Below are 17,907 nucleotides of genomic sequence, written 5' to 3'. Positions count from 1 at the left end.
CACAACCATAAATCTGAAGCTGAAGCTTAATACTGGAGCACAGAGTAACATCATCTCGCTCAAACTCCATCAGGAGATCTTTCCTGAAAATTTGAAAGAAAATGGTTACCCAAGGAAAGGCGGTCTGAAACTAAGCAACATCATGCTAGTGGCAAATGGGAGAACTGCAATTCAACAACTAGGAACAACCCAAATCAGAGGAACACACAAAGGAAAAGATTTTAACTGTATATTCTACACCATTAAAACAGATGGTTCTGCTATCCTGGGGTTCAGCAGTTGCAAAGAGCTGCAGCTTATCTCAGTAAACCATGAGGAGATGGAGGTGACACTGGGTGTTGAACGTAGTACACCCATTGAAAATTGCCCTCTGATCAGAAACAAGGAAGGTCTGATACAAATGTAAGCTGTGTTTTGATCCATACAGTTGGATGTTTTGAAGATTGTGTATCGCATCATTATTGATCCAGCAAAGAAACAAGTAATTCATGAGAATGAGAAGGAACAAAGTTCATATTCAATCTACATCTGAGATGGAAAAGCAGAAAAGATCAACATAAACACCAGCAACATCATGAACCAGAGAGACATCAACAGCACCATCAACACGCGGTGCAACATTAAAGTCACATAACACTAGAAACATCAAACATGACTTCTACAACATCAGGAACAACATGCATAGCATTGCCTGTGCTGTGTACCTACTCACCACAGAGCAATGAAAGTCAGATATACAGGATGAAGGCACAACATCCTACCACCTAAGCGATACCATGAATAGTGTTTTGACAAAAGAAAACAAACTCTAAAGGTGTTTAGTTTAATTATAAAAGCAGATTATTAATCTTCTTTAATTAGGTATAATATGAAAAAAAATAATTGGAATAGTTATATTGGCAAAGAGGATTTTTTTTAAAGAAAGAATATTGTTTTATTTTTTGCAAATAGGAACTAATTGTTATGAGAATACAAATCCAGGGTGCCACATTTACTGTTGCACTGCAGTCAGGTGCTAAGCAGCAATGTATCAGTCCACCAGCCACATGCAGAGCTATAAGAAATATGCTTGGAGGAGAATTTTCTCCCCTGTCAGGGGGGTTGGATGGGAGTGGGCATGGGCATGGGCGTGCGTGCAGCCGATCGCCGCCATTGTACTTAGGCAGGCCAATTAAGGTGATGCGCACCCGGAAGCGCTGAGTGCTCCCTGCGCGGGCAGGGGGCAGGAGGGAGAGTCGGGGCCTACACATTTCCACGCATGAATGCGAAACAGTGTAGAATCTGAGGCACAGAGCTGTCTCAGGGAGATTAGTTTAAGTTCAAAAAGATTTAATAAAGGAAAAAATATTTTTTAAGACATGTTCCCTTCATGTGAAACTGTCACATGAGCTGGGACATGTCTATTAATTTTATTTAAACAATTTACAAGATTTTCAAAACCTTCATGAAACCTCAACCCGCCCGTGGATGAGGTTTCATGAAAAATATAAAGGCCGCCTGGGCTCTTTGCCTGCCCACCAACCTTAAGGTTGGACAGGCAGCTCAGCTAATTGTTTCAATTGCTAGTTAACTGGCCATAATAGGCCTTTGACAGTTAGGCGGCGCACAGCCAACTCAGATGCGCTCCCTGAAAATCTGATTGACGTGCGGTGATGCTGGGACGCATGCCTGACGTCACCGTGTGTCATTTTACGCCTCAGTGAGCGGGCCCTGCTCCCACTCGCCAAGCCAAAGATGCTGTCCTTGATGATGCTCTAGCATATCGAGTCTAAAAGTGTGATTATTTTGAATTCTGGGAAGCATAAGACATAACAATACCCCTCTTTATCCATTGAACATGCCATCCCTGTACCAGGAATGCAGCCAAAATTCTTTCTGGCCACTATCAAGCATTTAACAGCCACACTTGATTTTGATACCTACTAGGCAAACCTTACAGAAAACTACAGGTGAAAACCATAGCCTACTGCTGCATAGCATTGGTAGCTACAGTAAGGGCTGGATTAGTGGTCAGCCTTACACTTGCACTTGCCCATGGTTTTTAATACGCTACTGCAGGTGGTTCCTGTCAATCAATCAGCAAAAATTCACATTGCCTTCAACATGAACCGGGCAAGGCACCATAGATTTCCTGACCCAGAGTGAAAAATTGTTAATGAACAGTGGTGAACCAGGAAGTGTCCTTTGGATGTTAATGTGCACTGGTTAGATTACTTCAATTTTTTTGCCATCTTTAAAGTTTATGAGCCATATTTTATGGCAAAAGTAATTGTGAGATTAACAAGTGCTCACTGTCATTAATGTATAAATCAGACAGCAACTTCCAGTGACCACAAATAACTCAATTAAACATGAAAATGTGCAAGTTTCTGTGCAAGAATCCCAGCTCCTCTAGAACCTGCCTTATAATAGTATCTTACGGAGAGGCTTGCAACTGAACATACTGAAGTTGCTGTATTTACCTGATATGTACAAACTAAATGAGTCAGAAAACATTCGGGCTTGTCCACTAAGAAATAAGTATTCTCTTAACGACATTCAATGTCAAATCAGGCGCAGAAAACACAAAGAAGGAAAGATGGGAAAGAGAAGGGAAGAGATAGGGATTAAAGAGCCATAAAGAAAAGGTAAAAATAAACTTTAAAAAAGTTCCAAAGAGCAATTTAAATCTTGATAAAAGCAAAATACTGTGGATGCTGGAAATCTGAAACAAAAACAAAAATAGCTGGAAAAACTCAGCATGTCTGACAGCACCTGCGGAGAGGAACACAGTTAACGTTTTGAGTCCGGATGACACTTCATCAGAATTTAAATCTTGATGTGACTCCAAACTTTTTCAAGATAATTTTCAGTGTCAGAGAGGTTGTTTGGCAGTAATTAAGACTTAATCATGTCATTAAATATTTAAAAATGTGTTGCCTATAGCATTCAAGAATATGAAGAAATCACAACAAATACCAGCCTTGAACAAGATAAAGAACTTGTCAAGATACTTGACAAAAATATAGTGGTGAATTGGAGAGAATTTTTTTTAATGCAATGAGTTATGATTTTCAAAAGGCCTTCGATAAGGTTCCACATAATACTCATGACTAATGTCAGAACATGTGGAGTCAGAGGACAAGTGACAGAATGGATAACAAGCTGGTCACAAAACAGAAAGATAGAGCAGGGATGAAAGGTAGACTGACAGAAGGTGGAAAGTGATGTTCACACGGATAGATACTGGGACCACCATTGTTCCTCATTTACATAAGGCTGTGTTTGCTGCCAATGTGGTGCATGCACAGTTGTACTTCTTCACTCCATGATGTCATTGCGAGCAATGGAGATCAGAACTCTTATTCATTCTCCCAACATCAGTGTGATACTTACCCTCTACATTTATTTTCCCCTTGAAGGGTAACATGATAGGGGTCTTTAAGATTATCAAAGGATTTGATAGGGTAGGCATAGAGAAGATGTTTACAATTATGGGGAGACCAGAACTAGGGGCTGTATATGTGTTAGTTACTAATAAATCTTAAATCAATATCTTCACTTCCAGTTCCTGAAATATAGAGCATTATAAAAGGTGGTTCAGGACCTTTACAGTGGTGCTAAGATGATCCACTAGTCCCACCCTTAACAGCTTCAGCTTGTATAAATGTAAATTTAATCTTAAAGCCAGATGAGTTTGTTAAACAGTGTCATTGCCGGCAATTGAGAGATCAGCGAAGGCATGAAACTGTAGGGAAAACAAATATTTTAAATTAGCATTGAATTTGAAAATCATCACTCCCATTACGTAGAGCTTCTAAAGTATACTGAACTATCAATATCCACTCATTTTAATGTTTCACTTGACATCATCTCCCTTTTCAAGTTGGTGTCATAGCAACAGAATATAACGGGCAATTGTAACAAACTCAAGTGTTTCACAAAATTGACACTGGGGACTGCTGTGAACACCAAAGTATCTGAAGAATTTTGCGTGGCACCATTTCATGTAGCTTAATGCATAAAATCTTCACTAGCTGTGGAAAGAGACGTCATCTAAAATTTAGCCACGAACTTGTCTTGATAGTTTATGCCTGCACTCGATTTATGTTTGAATGTACCTCATGCCCCATGAAATTGAGCTGTATCATAAGCAAACACCAAAGATATAACTGTGACACAGGTGGTGAGTTTGTTTCACACAAGGAGAATTAACAAAATGGTGGTCATTAATTGCAATGACATTGACAAAGACAGGAAACATAATGGGGCCAAATACATTTCTGAGGGATTCCTGAAAATGTGCTGCAGGATAATAAATGTTCATTTACCACATTCATTTAGGGAGGAAAAAATTAGTCCAGATTCCCACTTCTACTCACTATCCAGTGACCCTTATTAGAAGTATATATCTATGGAACACAGTACCAGGTTTGGTTGCAGTGTCACAAACACCATCAGACCCCAGATTAAAATAATGATCACGGGGACAGGATACCACTGCGAGGAGTTAACACATTCAGGAGGCAGGGAATGGAGAAACAAATGGTAGAAAATGTGAGCAAGGAAAAGATTAATTGAATTCAAACTCTAGAAAATGAATTAAAAGATAATAAAGCAAGATAATTCAATATTATCTGTAGTATGTATACTGAGAACTGAATTTTCTCTGCTGGAGGAACCCTAAATTGAATATTGAAGGCTGTAGTTCTAGTAAATAAAGCTTCAGCTGAGGCAAAGGAGCTTCACTGAAAGCAAATAGCTAAATAGACTATGCCTTTGTCCTAAAATGCTCAAGCCGAGAGGATATTTTGAGGTTTTATAGCTGCAATATTAATTACCAAGAGGCTGTTAGTAGGCTTCCTGCAGTAATCTGAACAGATGGATCTTACACCGTAGTTACTTGCTGTTACAGTTGTTAACTGCTGACAATGTCTTTGATAAACTAGAAAGAGTTGTTACCAGTTAGGTCACAGTCATTATTTCCATGTTATTTTTTGGTAAACTGTGTACTCATGAAAATTAGTGCCAAGAATTGGGGCACTTTTCCAAGTGTGAGCCTCAATAACTGCTTGGGAGAGTTTTGAACTGTGGAGAAAATCATAGTCAAGGCCATCACAGGTCTCAACAAATCAACATGCATTTATATAATGCCATTAAGGTAGTAAAATATCCCAAGGCACTTCACAGTATGCCTTGGTGACATCCATACATGTGAACTTTTCAGTAGTGGTCCCTGGAATGCCATCGGGAGTGAGAACTCTGACTGACATTTCCTCAATAGTCTTGGGCCTGTAAAATATGCTCTGAAAACAGTAGCAAAATGCGCATGCTCCAATGTATTATCGGGCATGAAGATGTTGGGACGCATTCCCAGCGTTATCACGCCAATCTGGGGGAATATGGTTGTCAGGAGGGTCTCAAAATCAGAAGCCTGCCCACGCTATGGAAATTGAAGGTAATAGGCTAGATGTGCTCATTAAAAAGGCAATTGGCTGCCATAATAAGTGCAGAATGGAATAAATTCAGAGTGGAGTTTACACCAGCTGTATTTCCCATTTTTTCATCAGGTAGGCTGTAATGGTGGGTTGTGTGAGGGCAGAGTTTAAGCTTGGCTGTTCGGTGTTCTTTAGCTGTTGGAAGTGCTTCGTGGAAGAAGTAGATGCGTACGGACTTAAATTCATGATTCAAGGACCTGAGACCTCATGAAGAGAAGTCCATTTCTGCATTACGCTGCTAAAGAGCCAAAGTAACCCTTTAAGTTATAGGCCGTGATCTCGATCTCGAGCTCTAATGCCAGATTTCCCACCCAACTGCTCTGATTAGGTGGGATACTCTCAGCCTGCGGCCCAGAACCTGCCCAGAGCTCTTCATTGTCTCAATTGACACCCTATTCGGCATCTTTGGGCAGTGGGTTCGGAAGTCTAAATGCCAGCCGCTTCATGGGGCGCTGCCCACATGCCATACCAGTGGAATTATTTAGCTCTTGGTTGTTGATGAATAGATTTTTAAGAAATAAGCACATGATCCATATCATTTTTGAGAAAATGGCAGTGTTCATATAGACATATTGGATCCATTATGTGATACTTTTTGGCAAGCCAAGAACGCCATAATGGATTCAATGTGCAACAATTTAGATTGTTGTGAATACTAATTTTGTTCAGAAAACTCAAGATTAAGGTTGTTTAGATTTACTGCATAGTGTGCAGGCTGAGGCAATAACTGTAAATTATACTCTTACAGAACACGATTGAAATTAATTGCTGCAATTTGTTACATTTTGTTTAAAATTAGTTTGTAATTTATAATGTACTGTGATCATGCAACTGCAAACAGATATATAAAGGAGCAAGATCCAGATGGAACTTTTTCAGTGACATAACAAATGATGCAGGATCACAGGTATGCAAGATGCAAAACCTCAATTTTTTCACATATGCAGCAATACAAATTCAGTTGAATTATTATAATGTTGGATTTTATCAAAATATTGTCCTGATTCTCCACCATATAGCATTCATATTAAGCAATTGCCCTTAGATGTTAAGTTTCTGCTGATTGCAACATTTATTTCCGTTTTTGTTATTCTAACCAAACAAGATCACATCCAATGTGATATTTTCTTGAAAAGCCCTGCAGCACACGTCTGAATTTATGTTTCATGCTGTATAACTTCGCCACATGAAGAAACCGCTTTACCTTCACCAGGAAGTGGAGTAGGATGAGAAGATAGAATCTTAGAAAAAAGAATATCATCAATCCCAAGCTGTCAGAGAGTAAATGAACTTAGGGTACTCAGCTGAACCATCCCTCCCATCCCCAATACACCAACTATCCCTCAAATTATCATTGTCATCTTTTCTCCCACCATTCAACTGCCTCATGGGTCTTGCCCTCAACTGACAAATATGAACAACCCTAAAATACAGAAAACAGAAACTTTACTTCAACAACTCACTTCAGATTTGAACAAAAGTTAAGTTGAATAACTAAGAATCACGCTTGTGCAACTTTCTATTGTCGGTCGTGTATGTTTGATCATCTATCCTTGTGCTCGTAAGTGGTTGTATCCCAAGTGGTTACAGCTTGGGAGTGGAAGACTGCTGAGCTTCAATTGAAGACACTACAGAAAGCCATTGTGGGCAATCTTGAGCAATTCTGGATCTTGAGAAGTCCTTCCACACATCTACGATTCTGCAGAAAAGTGGAAGCCCCCACAATTTTTGCCACCAGAACTAAAATGGAAGCAGAAAGAGCTGTCACCAGAGGCTCAATTATAGTGGGCTCCTCGGTCGTGTTTATGGAACTGATCACTTGCTCCATATCAGACAAAATGGTATTCCAGGCTTTGTGCAAAGCTCTGACAAGTTGTAACAGGATTCTTCCATGCTTTCAGCTATTGTACGGAAACTTGTTGGCCGGCTACTTAGAGCACGCAGCATTTCTTCAGTCATCTGGGCTCCTCCCAGGCAAACTGTACTCTCTCCCTGCTCCGTCTCCTGCACATTTGTGCTCTAATATCTCCTTAAATTGTTAATAACACTATACAGATAGAAGTTGTTGTTGTTTAGTATTACATTTTTACGATATACGGGTGATATCTATTTCATTGGGCTAACAGTCAGAATGTTAGATATTAACAACTTGCATTTATGCAGCACCTTTAGCATAATAAAATGTCCTAAGGTGCTCTATAAAAGCCATATCAAACAAAATTTGATACTGAGCCACATGAGATTTCAGAACCATAAGCCTGGCTATAGAGGTAGGAATTAAGAACCATCTTTAGGGAGGTGAGCCAGAGAGATTTAGGGAGGAAATTCCAGAACCTCGGGGCCCAGGCAGCTGGAGGCATGGTCGTCAATGGTGGTGTGATCAACATTGAGGACACACAAGTGACCAGAAGTGGACAGACACAGATCCTGGTGGGTTGTACAACATTCACTGCATTCCAAAACATTACCTTAAACAAATCAATGGTTATATAGGTGTTTAGATGAAACACCAGCACCTGGTACTGAAATGCCAGAAGCATTATGTCAGCTGTCTTGCGGCAGATCCTTGATAAACCTAAATGAATGATTCAGTTGATGTTGTCCACGAATGTAAAGTGCCCATGTAACAACCTGCACTTTAACAAATTACACAGAGGAGTTTTTTTTTAAATTTTCCATATTGGGTAGACATCGCTATAAACTGAATCTGAACTCCAGTAAATAAGAATAAGTTTTCCACAAATTAAATGCCTTTCTTATTCTGCTAAAAGGATTGAATTCATATCACTGACTTAGCTTCTGAACTGTCTCTATTAATACAAAAATATATATCTCGTAATATTTACTTGGTGCACAAAGAACAATTTTATTTTATAAAACATAGCTATAAAGTTTGCAGTGAAGTTTTATAGTTAAATATAGATCAGGAATATGCTTTTATACACTTGGCGTATAAATATTTCTTTGAACAATTCTTTCCTTTCAAAATAAAGATTGGCCCTGTCAAAAGATTTGGGAGCTCTGTATGTTTGCTATTTTGTACATTCAATTTTGGAAGGATTACGTGTTTGCTGTTTTGTGCTTTAGAATTCCACTCATACACTGCAAAATGTTACATTTGACAATTGCTTTTATTGCACCAGGTGTATTTTTATCTGTACAGTATTTGTACTTCAGTAGGCATAAACTAGAATCATTCACAGGCTAACCTGAATCACATCTGATGCTCTTACTATTCCCAACTGCTGAATCTGAAAGACTATAAAAAAAAATGCTATCGCAATAAACACCCATTTGAAATGCTTTGAATATAAAGTTGCTGAAAAGGATTGCGCACTACTACCAAGTCCCATAGCAATCATGAAGCCAAAAGGAAGACTTTACAAGAGTTCCCTATATCTGAGGAAGGGGAACACAAATCTCTTAACAATTGGTCATGTCATTATTAAACTTATATGACGTAACTCTATCAGCTATTATAGAATTCTTTCTTTGAATTGGCTGAGAAAAAGCTTGGTTCTGGAAATGCATTTCTCAATCATTCTCAGCTTCTATGCATGACATTGTGCTGCCAATTGAGAGTCTTAATTAGTATTTATATTTCAGACAGTTTGAAGGTTCCTAGTGGGTAAATATTCCCATGTTCTATTCTTGAAATGGAAATCTTTATTGCTTATTTTCACTGCATGACAATAAAGAAAATCATCTTAGCACAACCTTCCAGCAAACATGTTTTAATTTAAAAATAAAACAATTTTTTGTTGATTAAAAACAATAATGGGGAAATTGTCTTTAAGTCCTGCTTTGTGCTTGCTCAGCATTTTAAATATATCATTCTTGTTGCTATTTTAGGCTGAGCACTTTATAAGACTGCAAGATATTCAAACATATTTCAGATGCCAGCAATTACCTCAAAATAATAGTTACTAAAGACATATAGCCACCTCTATAAAGCATTAAATAGTGGTAGATGCATAGGGAATATGTCAAGAAGTTGGGTGAAAATTAGCTGATTTGTTGAATAAAGATATTTTGTTCACATTTGCAATCAATTTGAAAGCGGCTTTGGAGTGGGAGGCTTCAACTATAATCAAAGGGTCTTTCTATTTCACAAACGCAACATAAGATTCAGAAAAAAACACCCTCAAGTAAAATTTCACTGCAACTGCAATCAAATCATAGTCATTTATTTTTTTTCACTGGGTGGATCATGGGAAGGCTCGGAACTTGGAAACTGCTTGTATCCAACATTCCTGTCAGAAAAAATCCAGTGTCATTTATATGCCTCTAAAGTGCAAACATAGTGAGGACATTTGGCTCTAGTATCTGTTATTTTGGCGGACATCTAATTCCAATATTTGTTAATTGGTTTGAAGTTTTCCACAAAATTTCTGGCAGCATTTTTTGTCCAAAAAGGAGTTTAAGCAACTTACGTCGAAAGCAAATCAATTCATTTGCAGATTAATCCACTATTTTTAAACAGAACAGTTCTTATCCTGTAGTTTATTTCAGTTGCAGATCACATTTCTATTTACAATAATGTAAGTAGCATATACATAAATAGGCTCTGCACTGCACAATTTCTAAACTGAAATACAAATGTTTCACTGCAATCTGTAAGTATCTGTTATATATGACAATTGCTTTAGCACAAAGCAGATCTGTAAGTCTCTCTGAAATGGTCCCGGGGGTGGGGGGAGAAGAGAACAAAATAAAATCACGGTGTGACAAAGATTGTGGTGTTAGAACTCCTGTACGTGTGACAGCCACAGACAATAAGTGCTATCGTAGAATCTTTGGTATATTAGAGTATGGTAGAGTGACTGGGAACCACTGTATCTGGAAAGAAACAAACTGTTGGAAAACCAATTAACTTTCGATCTTAAGCCAGTCTATACATGAAAAAAAGACATAATTGATCATAAAACAGTATTTCATTTGAAGACAAACATTTCAGATATTTAGTGATAGCAGACTTTAATAGAGAGATCATAAATAGTTCACTTAGGGGTACATGTCATTTGACGTCAGGCACTATTTCAACTCTGTAAACGGCTATAAGAAATCAACAGTGATTTTATAATCATAATGCTCAAGTTAACTTATTTGGATCCAGAAAGGACAGCTATTTGGAAGAGTGCAGATGACATTACTTCCTAATTGGGAGCTTTTCCTAGAATTTTGAAAACCCAAAAGGCTTTTTCAATTGCCGACATTATGTGGCACAATTATATTTGCTATGGCTTGTGTTTAGGCAGAATCTTGAGTGAACACAGTGCTCCAAAGCACTGAATAAAAATAAGAAATGGCAGATAAAAATAAAGCCAATTCTCAGAAGGATACTCAGAAAGCCTCAGATACCATTATATCCAAAATACTTTATTCCTTAGCAAAGGATCTTATCCATCCCTTCACCATCATTTTACCCAATGGCACAACTTGCAGTTTACTTAAAATTGTGCCTGTAATTTGGTATAATCACTGTGACAAATTTACATTAAATTAATTTTTGCTTTTTGTTTCCAAATCGGCAAAATAACTCAATTATTATATTAAGTATAACATGCCAAGTCCAAATGAACGGGGTTACTTTAAAGTTGTCGCAAAAAACTGAGATACAGATGAAAAATGAGGGCTTTCACATCTAGATTTTTCTTTTCTTATTTGGGTTCATCGTTTGTAGTGATTTGGTGCATCCGCAAATGCATATTTCAGTCTATAAGCCTCTGCCAGAAGAACGCTGATCTCCTCGTTTCCCCAATGCATTGTGGGTAAATTCTGTAGAAGAATCATCAGTCCCTGCAACAGGAGAAAAACATAATAAATAATAGAGGCAAGAACTGTGAAAATCTTCCCTCTTTCTGAAATTCAGAAAGAGGGGTACCAGAACTGATTTGGAAAATCTTAGAAACGAAGATGAACAACTGGCACTGTTTAGTTCAAAATCATGAGTGGGTGCAAAATGAAACAAATGTATAATCAGAATAATAAAACAAATATTTAGAAACAAGAAAACTACATCCACAGCAATGTTCTTTGTAGAACCAAACATTTAGGAGATAGTCAAAATCTGAAAATCTTTCAGAATTATAATATCTTATGAAAAGCATAAATGAAAATTTAGGTGTTTATTTTGTAAACTAAAACTGTTCATATTGTTGTGTTAGCTTGATTTTAACCTTCAGCAAACATGTGATATATTTATTTACAGAATAATAATAAAATACCAATAAAATTCAATGTTTTAATTTCCCCATAAGTAATATTCTTGATCAGGAACTTTAATTTAAGTCCACATTAAGATGTTGAAAAGCATGACCCTTCAAATTTTGCATCTGGTGACAAAACCAAACATGACCATACTCTACCCAGTCAAATATAAAATTGAGCAACAACAAATATGATTGTCCCAGCTTTGCCATGATAAGAAATAATGACATCACTAGGCCATTGGGCCCTTGGAGGCTGCTACATCAATGTGTTGATCCTCACCTCCATTGGGAAGTCTTGATAAACAATTACTGGTCAGCAAATTGCACCACCCAATATTTTCAATGCTAACTTAAATGAGAAGTATTTCTATGCAGTATATTTGCTTTGGATACGAGTTAGACAAATGGTCAGTTGGGACATCCCTATAACAAGTTAGACTATCAGCAGTTCACAGCAATGAGCATTTCTGAGAGTTCTAATTAAAATTTCAATCGAATTCACTCAAATACTCTTATTATATAGAATTACATAGCACAGAAAGAGGCTATCTGACCCATGACAGTATTTAAGCTTGAATCCATTCCCACCCTTTTCATTTAATCCTTTCAGCATAACCTTCTATTCCGTTCTTTCTCATATTATCTATCTTTCCCTTGAATGCATCTATGCTATTTGCCTCAACTACTCCCTGTAGTAGTGAGCTTCATATTCTAAGCAGTCTTTGGGTGAAGAAGTTTCATTTGAGTTCTCAATTAAATTTATTGATGACAATCTTCTGTCATTGTTTTGGACCCCCTGCACAATTGGAAATATCTTCTCTACCTTGACAAATCCTTTTGTAATCTTGAAGACCTGTGTCAGGTGACTCCCTAAGCCTTATCTTTTCCAAAACCTACAGCCTGTTCAATCTTTTTGGATAGGGTAACCTTCCAGCCCAGTATCCTCATAATTTTTTTGCATCTTCCCCAGTGTCTCTACATCTTTCTTATAATACTGGTGAGGGAAAGCTTATATGATCATCTGCAAAGTTGAGGTGTGATTAGAGCAAAGCTGCATGGGTTCAGAAGGTGCATGACAAGTTAATAGATTTCTTTTAGAAGGCTAGGTTCTGCTGGACAAGAATGAGGCCATGGACATTATCTAGATTTCAAGCAGACATCGGCCACTGTCCCACTTAACAGACTGACGCACAAGGTGGTAGTCATGACAGATCACAAAGTGTTACGTAAAATTGACGCGTGGCTGAAAGGTAGACAGGGGGAGGTTGGTGGGGCAGGAAAAGGTGGCAGAGAGGAACAGTTACCAGTCATTGTCAGGACCAATGTTGTTTATAATTTTTCTACAATGCTTAAGAGGGAATATTGTACAGTGATGCCTTCAGGTAAGAGTGAAAATTTCATATTAAATGTTGACAGTGCAGAAACAAGACACAGGAGAGAAATTCAGTAGTCACAGGTGGTGAAGAAGCTGGTGAGGCCACATCTCGAGTACTGGGTTTAGTTGTCATACCTGTACCAAAGGGAAGATGTAGAACCATTGGAGGAAGTCCAGAGGAGGGCTACATGAATTATTTCAGAACTTGAGGCTTGAGTTACGAGGAGAAATTATCTTCCTCGGATGTTTAACCTCTAAAAAAGAGGATGAGGGAAGTTTTGATACAGATCTTTAAGGTTTCACAGGTAGGGAGATTAGAATTCAGAAAATTTATTCCATCAGGCACAGGATTCCAGGACTAGGAAGCACTTTTTAAAGTTAAGAGTGTCAAAACAAGGTAAAAGTAGGCTAAATAGATTGAAGGTCTTCTATCCAAAAACAGAACTATTTAAAAATCGAACGTATGGAGTCCTTACTCACTAAGGGATTGAAATTTATTTTTATTGTCTCTTCCTATTTTTAGTCATCTTTCCATTACATGCCTTTAAACAAAGACACCTTCCTCTACCTGAGATAGAACTTCCGTATAATTTTTGTACTCCTCCATCATGTTTAATATGATAGGCATCAGTCTTGGCTTAATGGTAGCACTTTTGTCTCTGAATCAGAGTTGTAGATTCAAACCGCAGTCTAGAAGCTTTAGCATGTAATCTCAACTGGCACTTAAATGCAGTACTAAAGGCGTGCAGCACTGTCGGCAGTGCTGTCCTTCAGATATGGCGTACACTAAGGCCCTGTCTTCCCGCTCAGGATGATGTAAAAGGTCCCATGGCATGATTCAAAGGAGAGCAGGGGAGTTCTCCCAGTGTGCTGTTCAACATTTATTCTTCAACCACTGTCACTAACATAGGTCATGGGGTCAGTTATTTAATTGCCATTAGTGGGAGCTTAGTACATGAAAATTAGTTGCTGCATTTCTTACAAAACAACAGCAATTACACTTCAAAGCAACTTAATTCACTATAAAATGTTTTGGGAAGTCCTGAGGTCAGTGATGGCACTAGATAAATGCAAGTTTTCTCTGACTGCATCATCAACCCAGAGGCAGTAGAAAAGTAGGAAAAACTCACTTTTGGGTGGTGCTCTATTTAGAAGCTTGAAAGGAAAAAAAAAGAAAACAAACGGACTCATTTGAGGCTCTATTAATTTCTAGCTAAGTATAACCATACTGCGACCTAGTCAGAGAATCACTCGAGAGTGCTTCCTGCCAATGAAACGGATGCAAGTTTAAAACTCCATGGTGACCTGTCATCATTTATAGGCATGAAGATGACTCTAGGCTCGAGTGTCCAATTCTCCAAGCTCCAGGATTGAAAAACAGATATATCATTTAAGGGAGAATTTTCTTTTATTAAGCTTAACTTTTTTGTTTTCTTTTTCTGCATATTTTCTACTTTTCTCCTAAGAATACTCTTGAACTAATTATGAGAGATCGGTAGGAGTTGTTTTCATGCCACCATTTATTAAAGAAAGTAAAAAGGTGGGTGGGAGAGATGCTCCGCTAACTACAAACTACACTGAGTGTTAAAAAGCTGCTGAGAAAAAGTTACAACAATTTAGTGGAAAGCTGAATAGTTAATGTAGCTGCCAGTGCTGACCTCTTTAAAGTTGTGCAGTTTGGAAATGTTAACTGTACTGCCTTATCTATTAATTCAGTGCTGAATATCCAAACACCATCTGCAGCAGCTGTATTAATATATAATTCTGTACAGGATACTAACAAGGGGCCTTAACTTCTGAGCACCAGGGCAGTGTATCTGGGGGGTACCCCAAAGATGCCCTGGGTAAACACACAACTCCCCACCCTGCCTGAAGTTCCGAGGTAAGAACTGCACAGCAGTTGCCTGGGAAATGCAGTTGCATGGGTTAGATTTCGAAACAGATCCAGCAATTCAAGAATGGGCATCCATGAGGTGCTGTGGGCCATCAGTAGCAGCAGAACTGTACTCGAACACAACCTGTAACCTCATGGCCCAGCATATCCCCCCACTCTACCATTACCATCAAGCCAGGCGTTCAATGAAGAATGAAGGATGGCATGCCAGGAGCAGCACCAGGCCTACCTAAAAATAAGCTATTAACCTGGTGAAGCTACAACACAGGGCTACTTGCATGCCAAACAGCATAAGCAGCAAGTGATAGACAGGGCTAAGCAATCCCACAACCAACGGATCAGATTGAAGCTCTAAAGTCCTGCCACATCCAGTCATATATGGTGATGGGCAATTAAACAAGTCACTGGAGGAGGAGGCAGCTCCACAAATATCCCCATCCTCAATGATGGAGGAGCTCAGCATATCGGTGTAAAAGATAAGGCTTAAGCAATTGCACCAATCATCAGCCAGAAGCGCCAAGTGGATGATCCATCTCGGCCTCCTCTGGACATCCCCAGCATCTTCAGCCAATTTTATTCGCTCTATGTGATATCAAGAAATAGGTGAAGGTACTGGATACTGCAAAGGCTATGGGCCCTGAAAATATTCCGGCAATAGTACTGAGGCCTTGTGCTCCAGAACTGGCCATGCCCCTAGCCGATCTGTTCCAGAACAGCTACAACACTGGCATCTACCCAGGTATGTCCTGTACAAAAAGCAGGACAAATCCAACCTGGCCAATTACCACCTCGTCAGTCTACTCTCCATCATCAGTAAAGTAATGGAAGGGGTCATCAACAGTGCTATCAAGTGGCACTTGCATAGCAATAACCTGCTCACTGATGCTCAGTTTGAGTTCAGCCAGGGCACTCAGCTCCTCACCTTCAAACATGGACAAACAGCTGAACTCCCAAGGTGAGGTGAGAGTGACTGCCCTTGACATCAAGATAGTATTTGACCAAGTGTGGCATCAAGGAGGCCGAGCAAAACTGGAGTCAATGGGAATCGGGGGAAAACTTTCCGCTGGTTGAAGTCATACCTAGCACAAAGGAAAATGGTTGTGGCTGTTGGAGGCCAGTCATCTCAGCTCCAGGACATCGATGCAGGAGTTCCTCAGGGTAGCGTCCTTGGCCAAGCCATCTTCAGCTGCTTCATCAATGACCTTCCTTCCATCATAAGGTCAGAAGTGGGGATGTTCGCTGATGATTGCACAATGCTCAGCACCATTCACGATTCCTCAGATATTGAATCAGTCCATGTCCAAATGTCATAAGACCTGGACAATTTCCAGGCTTGGGCTGACAAGTGGCAAATAAATTTGTACCACACAAGTGTCAGACAATGACCATCTCCAACGAGAGAGAATCCAACCATTGCCCCTTGATGTTCAACGGCATTACCATATCTGAATCCTCCCCTTGTCAACATCCTAGGAGTTACCATTAACCATAAACTGAACTGGATTAGCCATATAAATACTGTAGCTACAAGAGCAGGTCAGAGGCTAGGAATCCTGCAACAAGTAACTCACCTCCTGACTCTCCAAAGTTTATCCACCATCTACAAGGCATATCAGGAGTGTGATGAAATACTCCCCACTTGCCTGGTTAAGTGCAGCTCCCACAAAACTCAAGCAGCCTGACATTATCCAGGGCAAAGCAGCCCGCTTGATTGGTACCACATTCACAAACATTCACTCCCTCCACCAGCAACGCACAGTAGCAGCAGTGTGTACCATCTAAAAGATGCACTGCAGGAATTCACTAAGGCTCCTTCGACAGCACCTTCCATACCCATGGCCACTACCATCTAGACGGACAAGGGCTGCAGATAGATGGGAACACCACCGCCTGGAAGTTCCCTTCCAAGTCACTCACCATCCTAACTTGGAAACATAAAACAGTTCCTTCACTGTCGCTGGGTCAAAATTCTGGAACTCCCTTCCTAATAGCACTGTGGGTGTACCTACACCACATGGACTGCAGAGGTTCAAAGGGCAAGGGCAAATAGGGAAGGGCAATAAATGCTGGCCCAGCCAGCGAAGCCCACATTCCGTGAATGAATAAAAAAAAAGTGCCCTGCACTAGGAACCATCCGAAAATGTGATCTAAATAGCAAACTTCAGATGGTTCCAACTATCTCACATCAATCGTTACCCAGAAAAGGTAAGAAGAATTAAAATCACTTCTAGCTTCTGAATAGCCATTGTACAGGCTGAGACCAACCCCCAGAAGGGACTGCCCCCCAACCCCCTGAGACACCCCCCAACCCCCTGGGGACTCCCCTCCCCCCTGATCCCACAGGACTCCCCCAACTCCTGACTACTCCCCCCCCACAAAATGGGAAACTCCCCCCATCCCCTACTCTCCCCACCATGTGAGACTCCACCCACGTCCCTGACCAACACCACCCACGTCCCTGACCAACCCCACCCAACCCAACCCCTCCCCCACCGCCCCCAATGGTAATCACTCACCTAGCAAACCTACTTTCTCCCTGGCTTGAAGCCTGCACTGTTCTTACCTGGCCTGTGTTGGAAGGTCAGGCGAGACAGGATAGAGGCGATTTCCAGGTAATAAAATAGGAGTGGTGTGGCAATCTGGCTCTGATTGCTAATCCATAGTCTTTATTTTAAACACTTCTTTTAGATAAAGCCATGAATTACAAACATTAGGCAACCTTGTTTTCTGATCTCTGTGCAGCTTATGTATGCACCTTTTTAAGTGCTAGAATATAGAGTGAGTTTTCTTTTTAATAATACCAGTATTGCAAGTATAATAATCTCCATCTTGGGAACTTTCTAAAAGGAAACTGTCAAGTCTCACTCATTCTGAACTTCCTAACTCTCAAAAAAAATAAATGCAGCCCCATGTGTTTTAATGGAAAGATTAAAAGAGAACTTGTCTGTT

The 17,907-nt window shown here is 39.6% G+C and overlaps 1 protein-coding gene across 8 annotated transcripts in view; it reads right to left on the bottom strand.

Annotated features, from left to right (window-relative positions):
- The window catches only part of tbc1d22a (TBC1 domain family, member 22a), a 453,849-nt gene that overhangs the window by 41,950 nt on the left and 393,992 nt on the right, over positions 1-17,907 (bottom strand). For 6 of the 8 annotated variants that reach the window (XM_041202622.1, XM_041202626.1, XM_041202624.1 and 3 more), the window contains one exon: positions 9,966-11,276. The exons of the other annotated variants lie outside the window; for them this stretch is intronic. In XM_041202622.1, the coding sequence (XP_041058556.1) occupies positions 11,148-11,276 (129 nt within the window). In that variant the 3' untranslated portion in view covers positions 9,966-11,147. Of the gene's footprint in view, positions 1-9,965; positions 11,277-17,907 lie in introns of those variants that run through there. 8 annotated transcript variants of the gene reach the window in all.

The sequence above is a fragment of the Carcharodon carcharias genome, chromosome 13 (genome assembly GCF_017639515.1).
Source record: "Carcharodon carcharias isolate sCarCar2 chromosome 13, sCarCar2.pri, whole genome shotgun sequence".
Taxonomy (NCBI): Eukaryota; Metazoa; Chordata; class Chondrichthyes; order Lamniformes; family Lamnidae; genus Carcharodon; species Carcharodon carcharias.
Note: the sequence above shows the minus strand (reverse complement) of the source record. Positions and strands in the feature narration are given on the sequence as shown.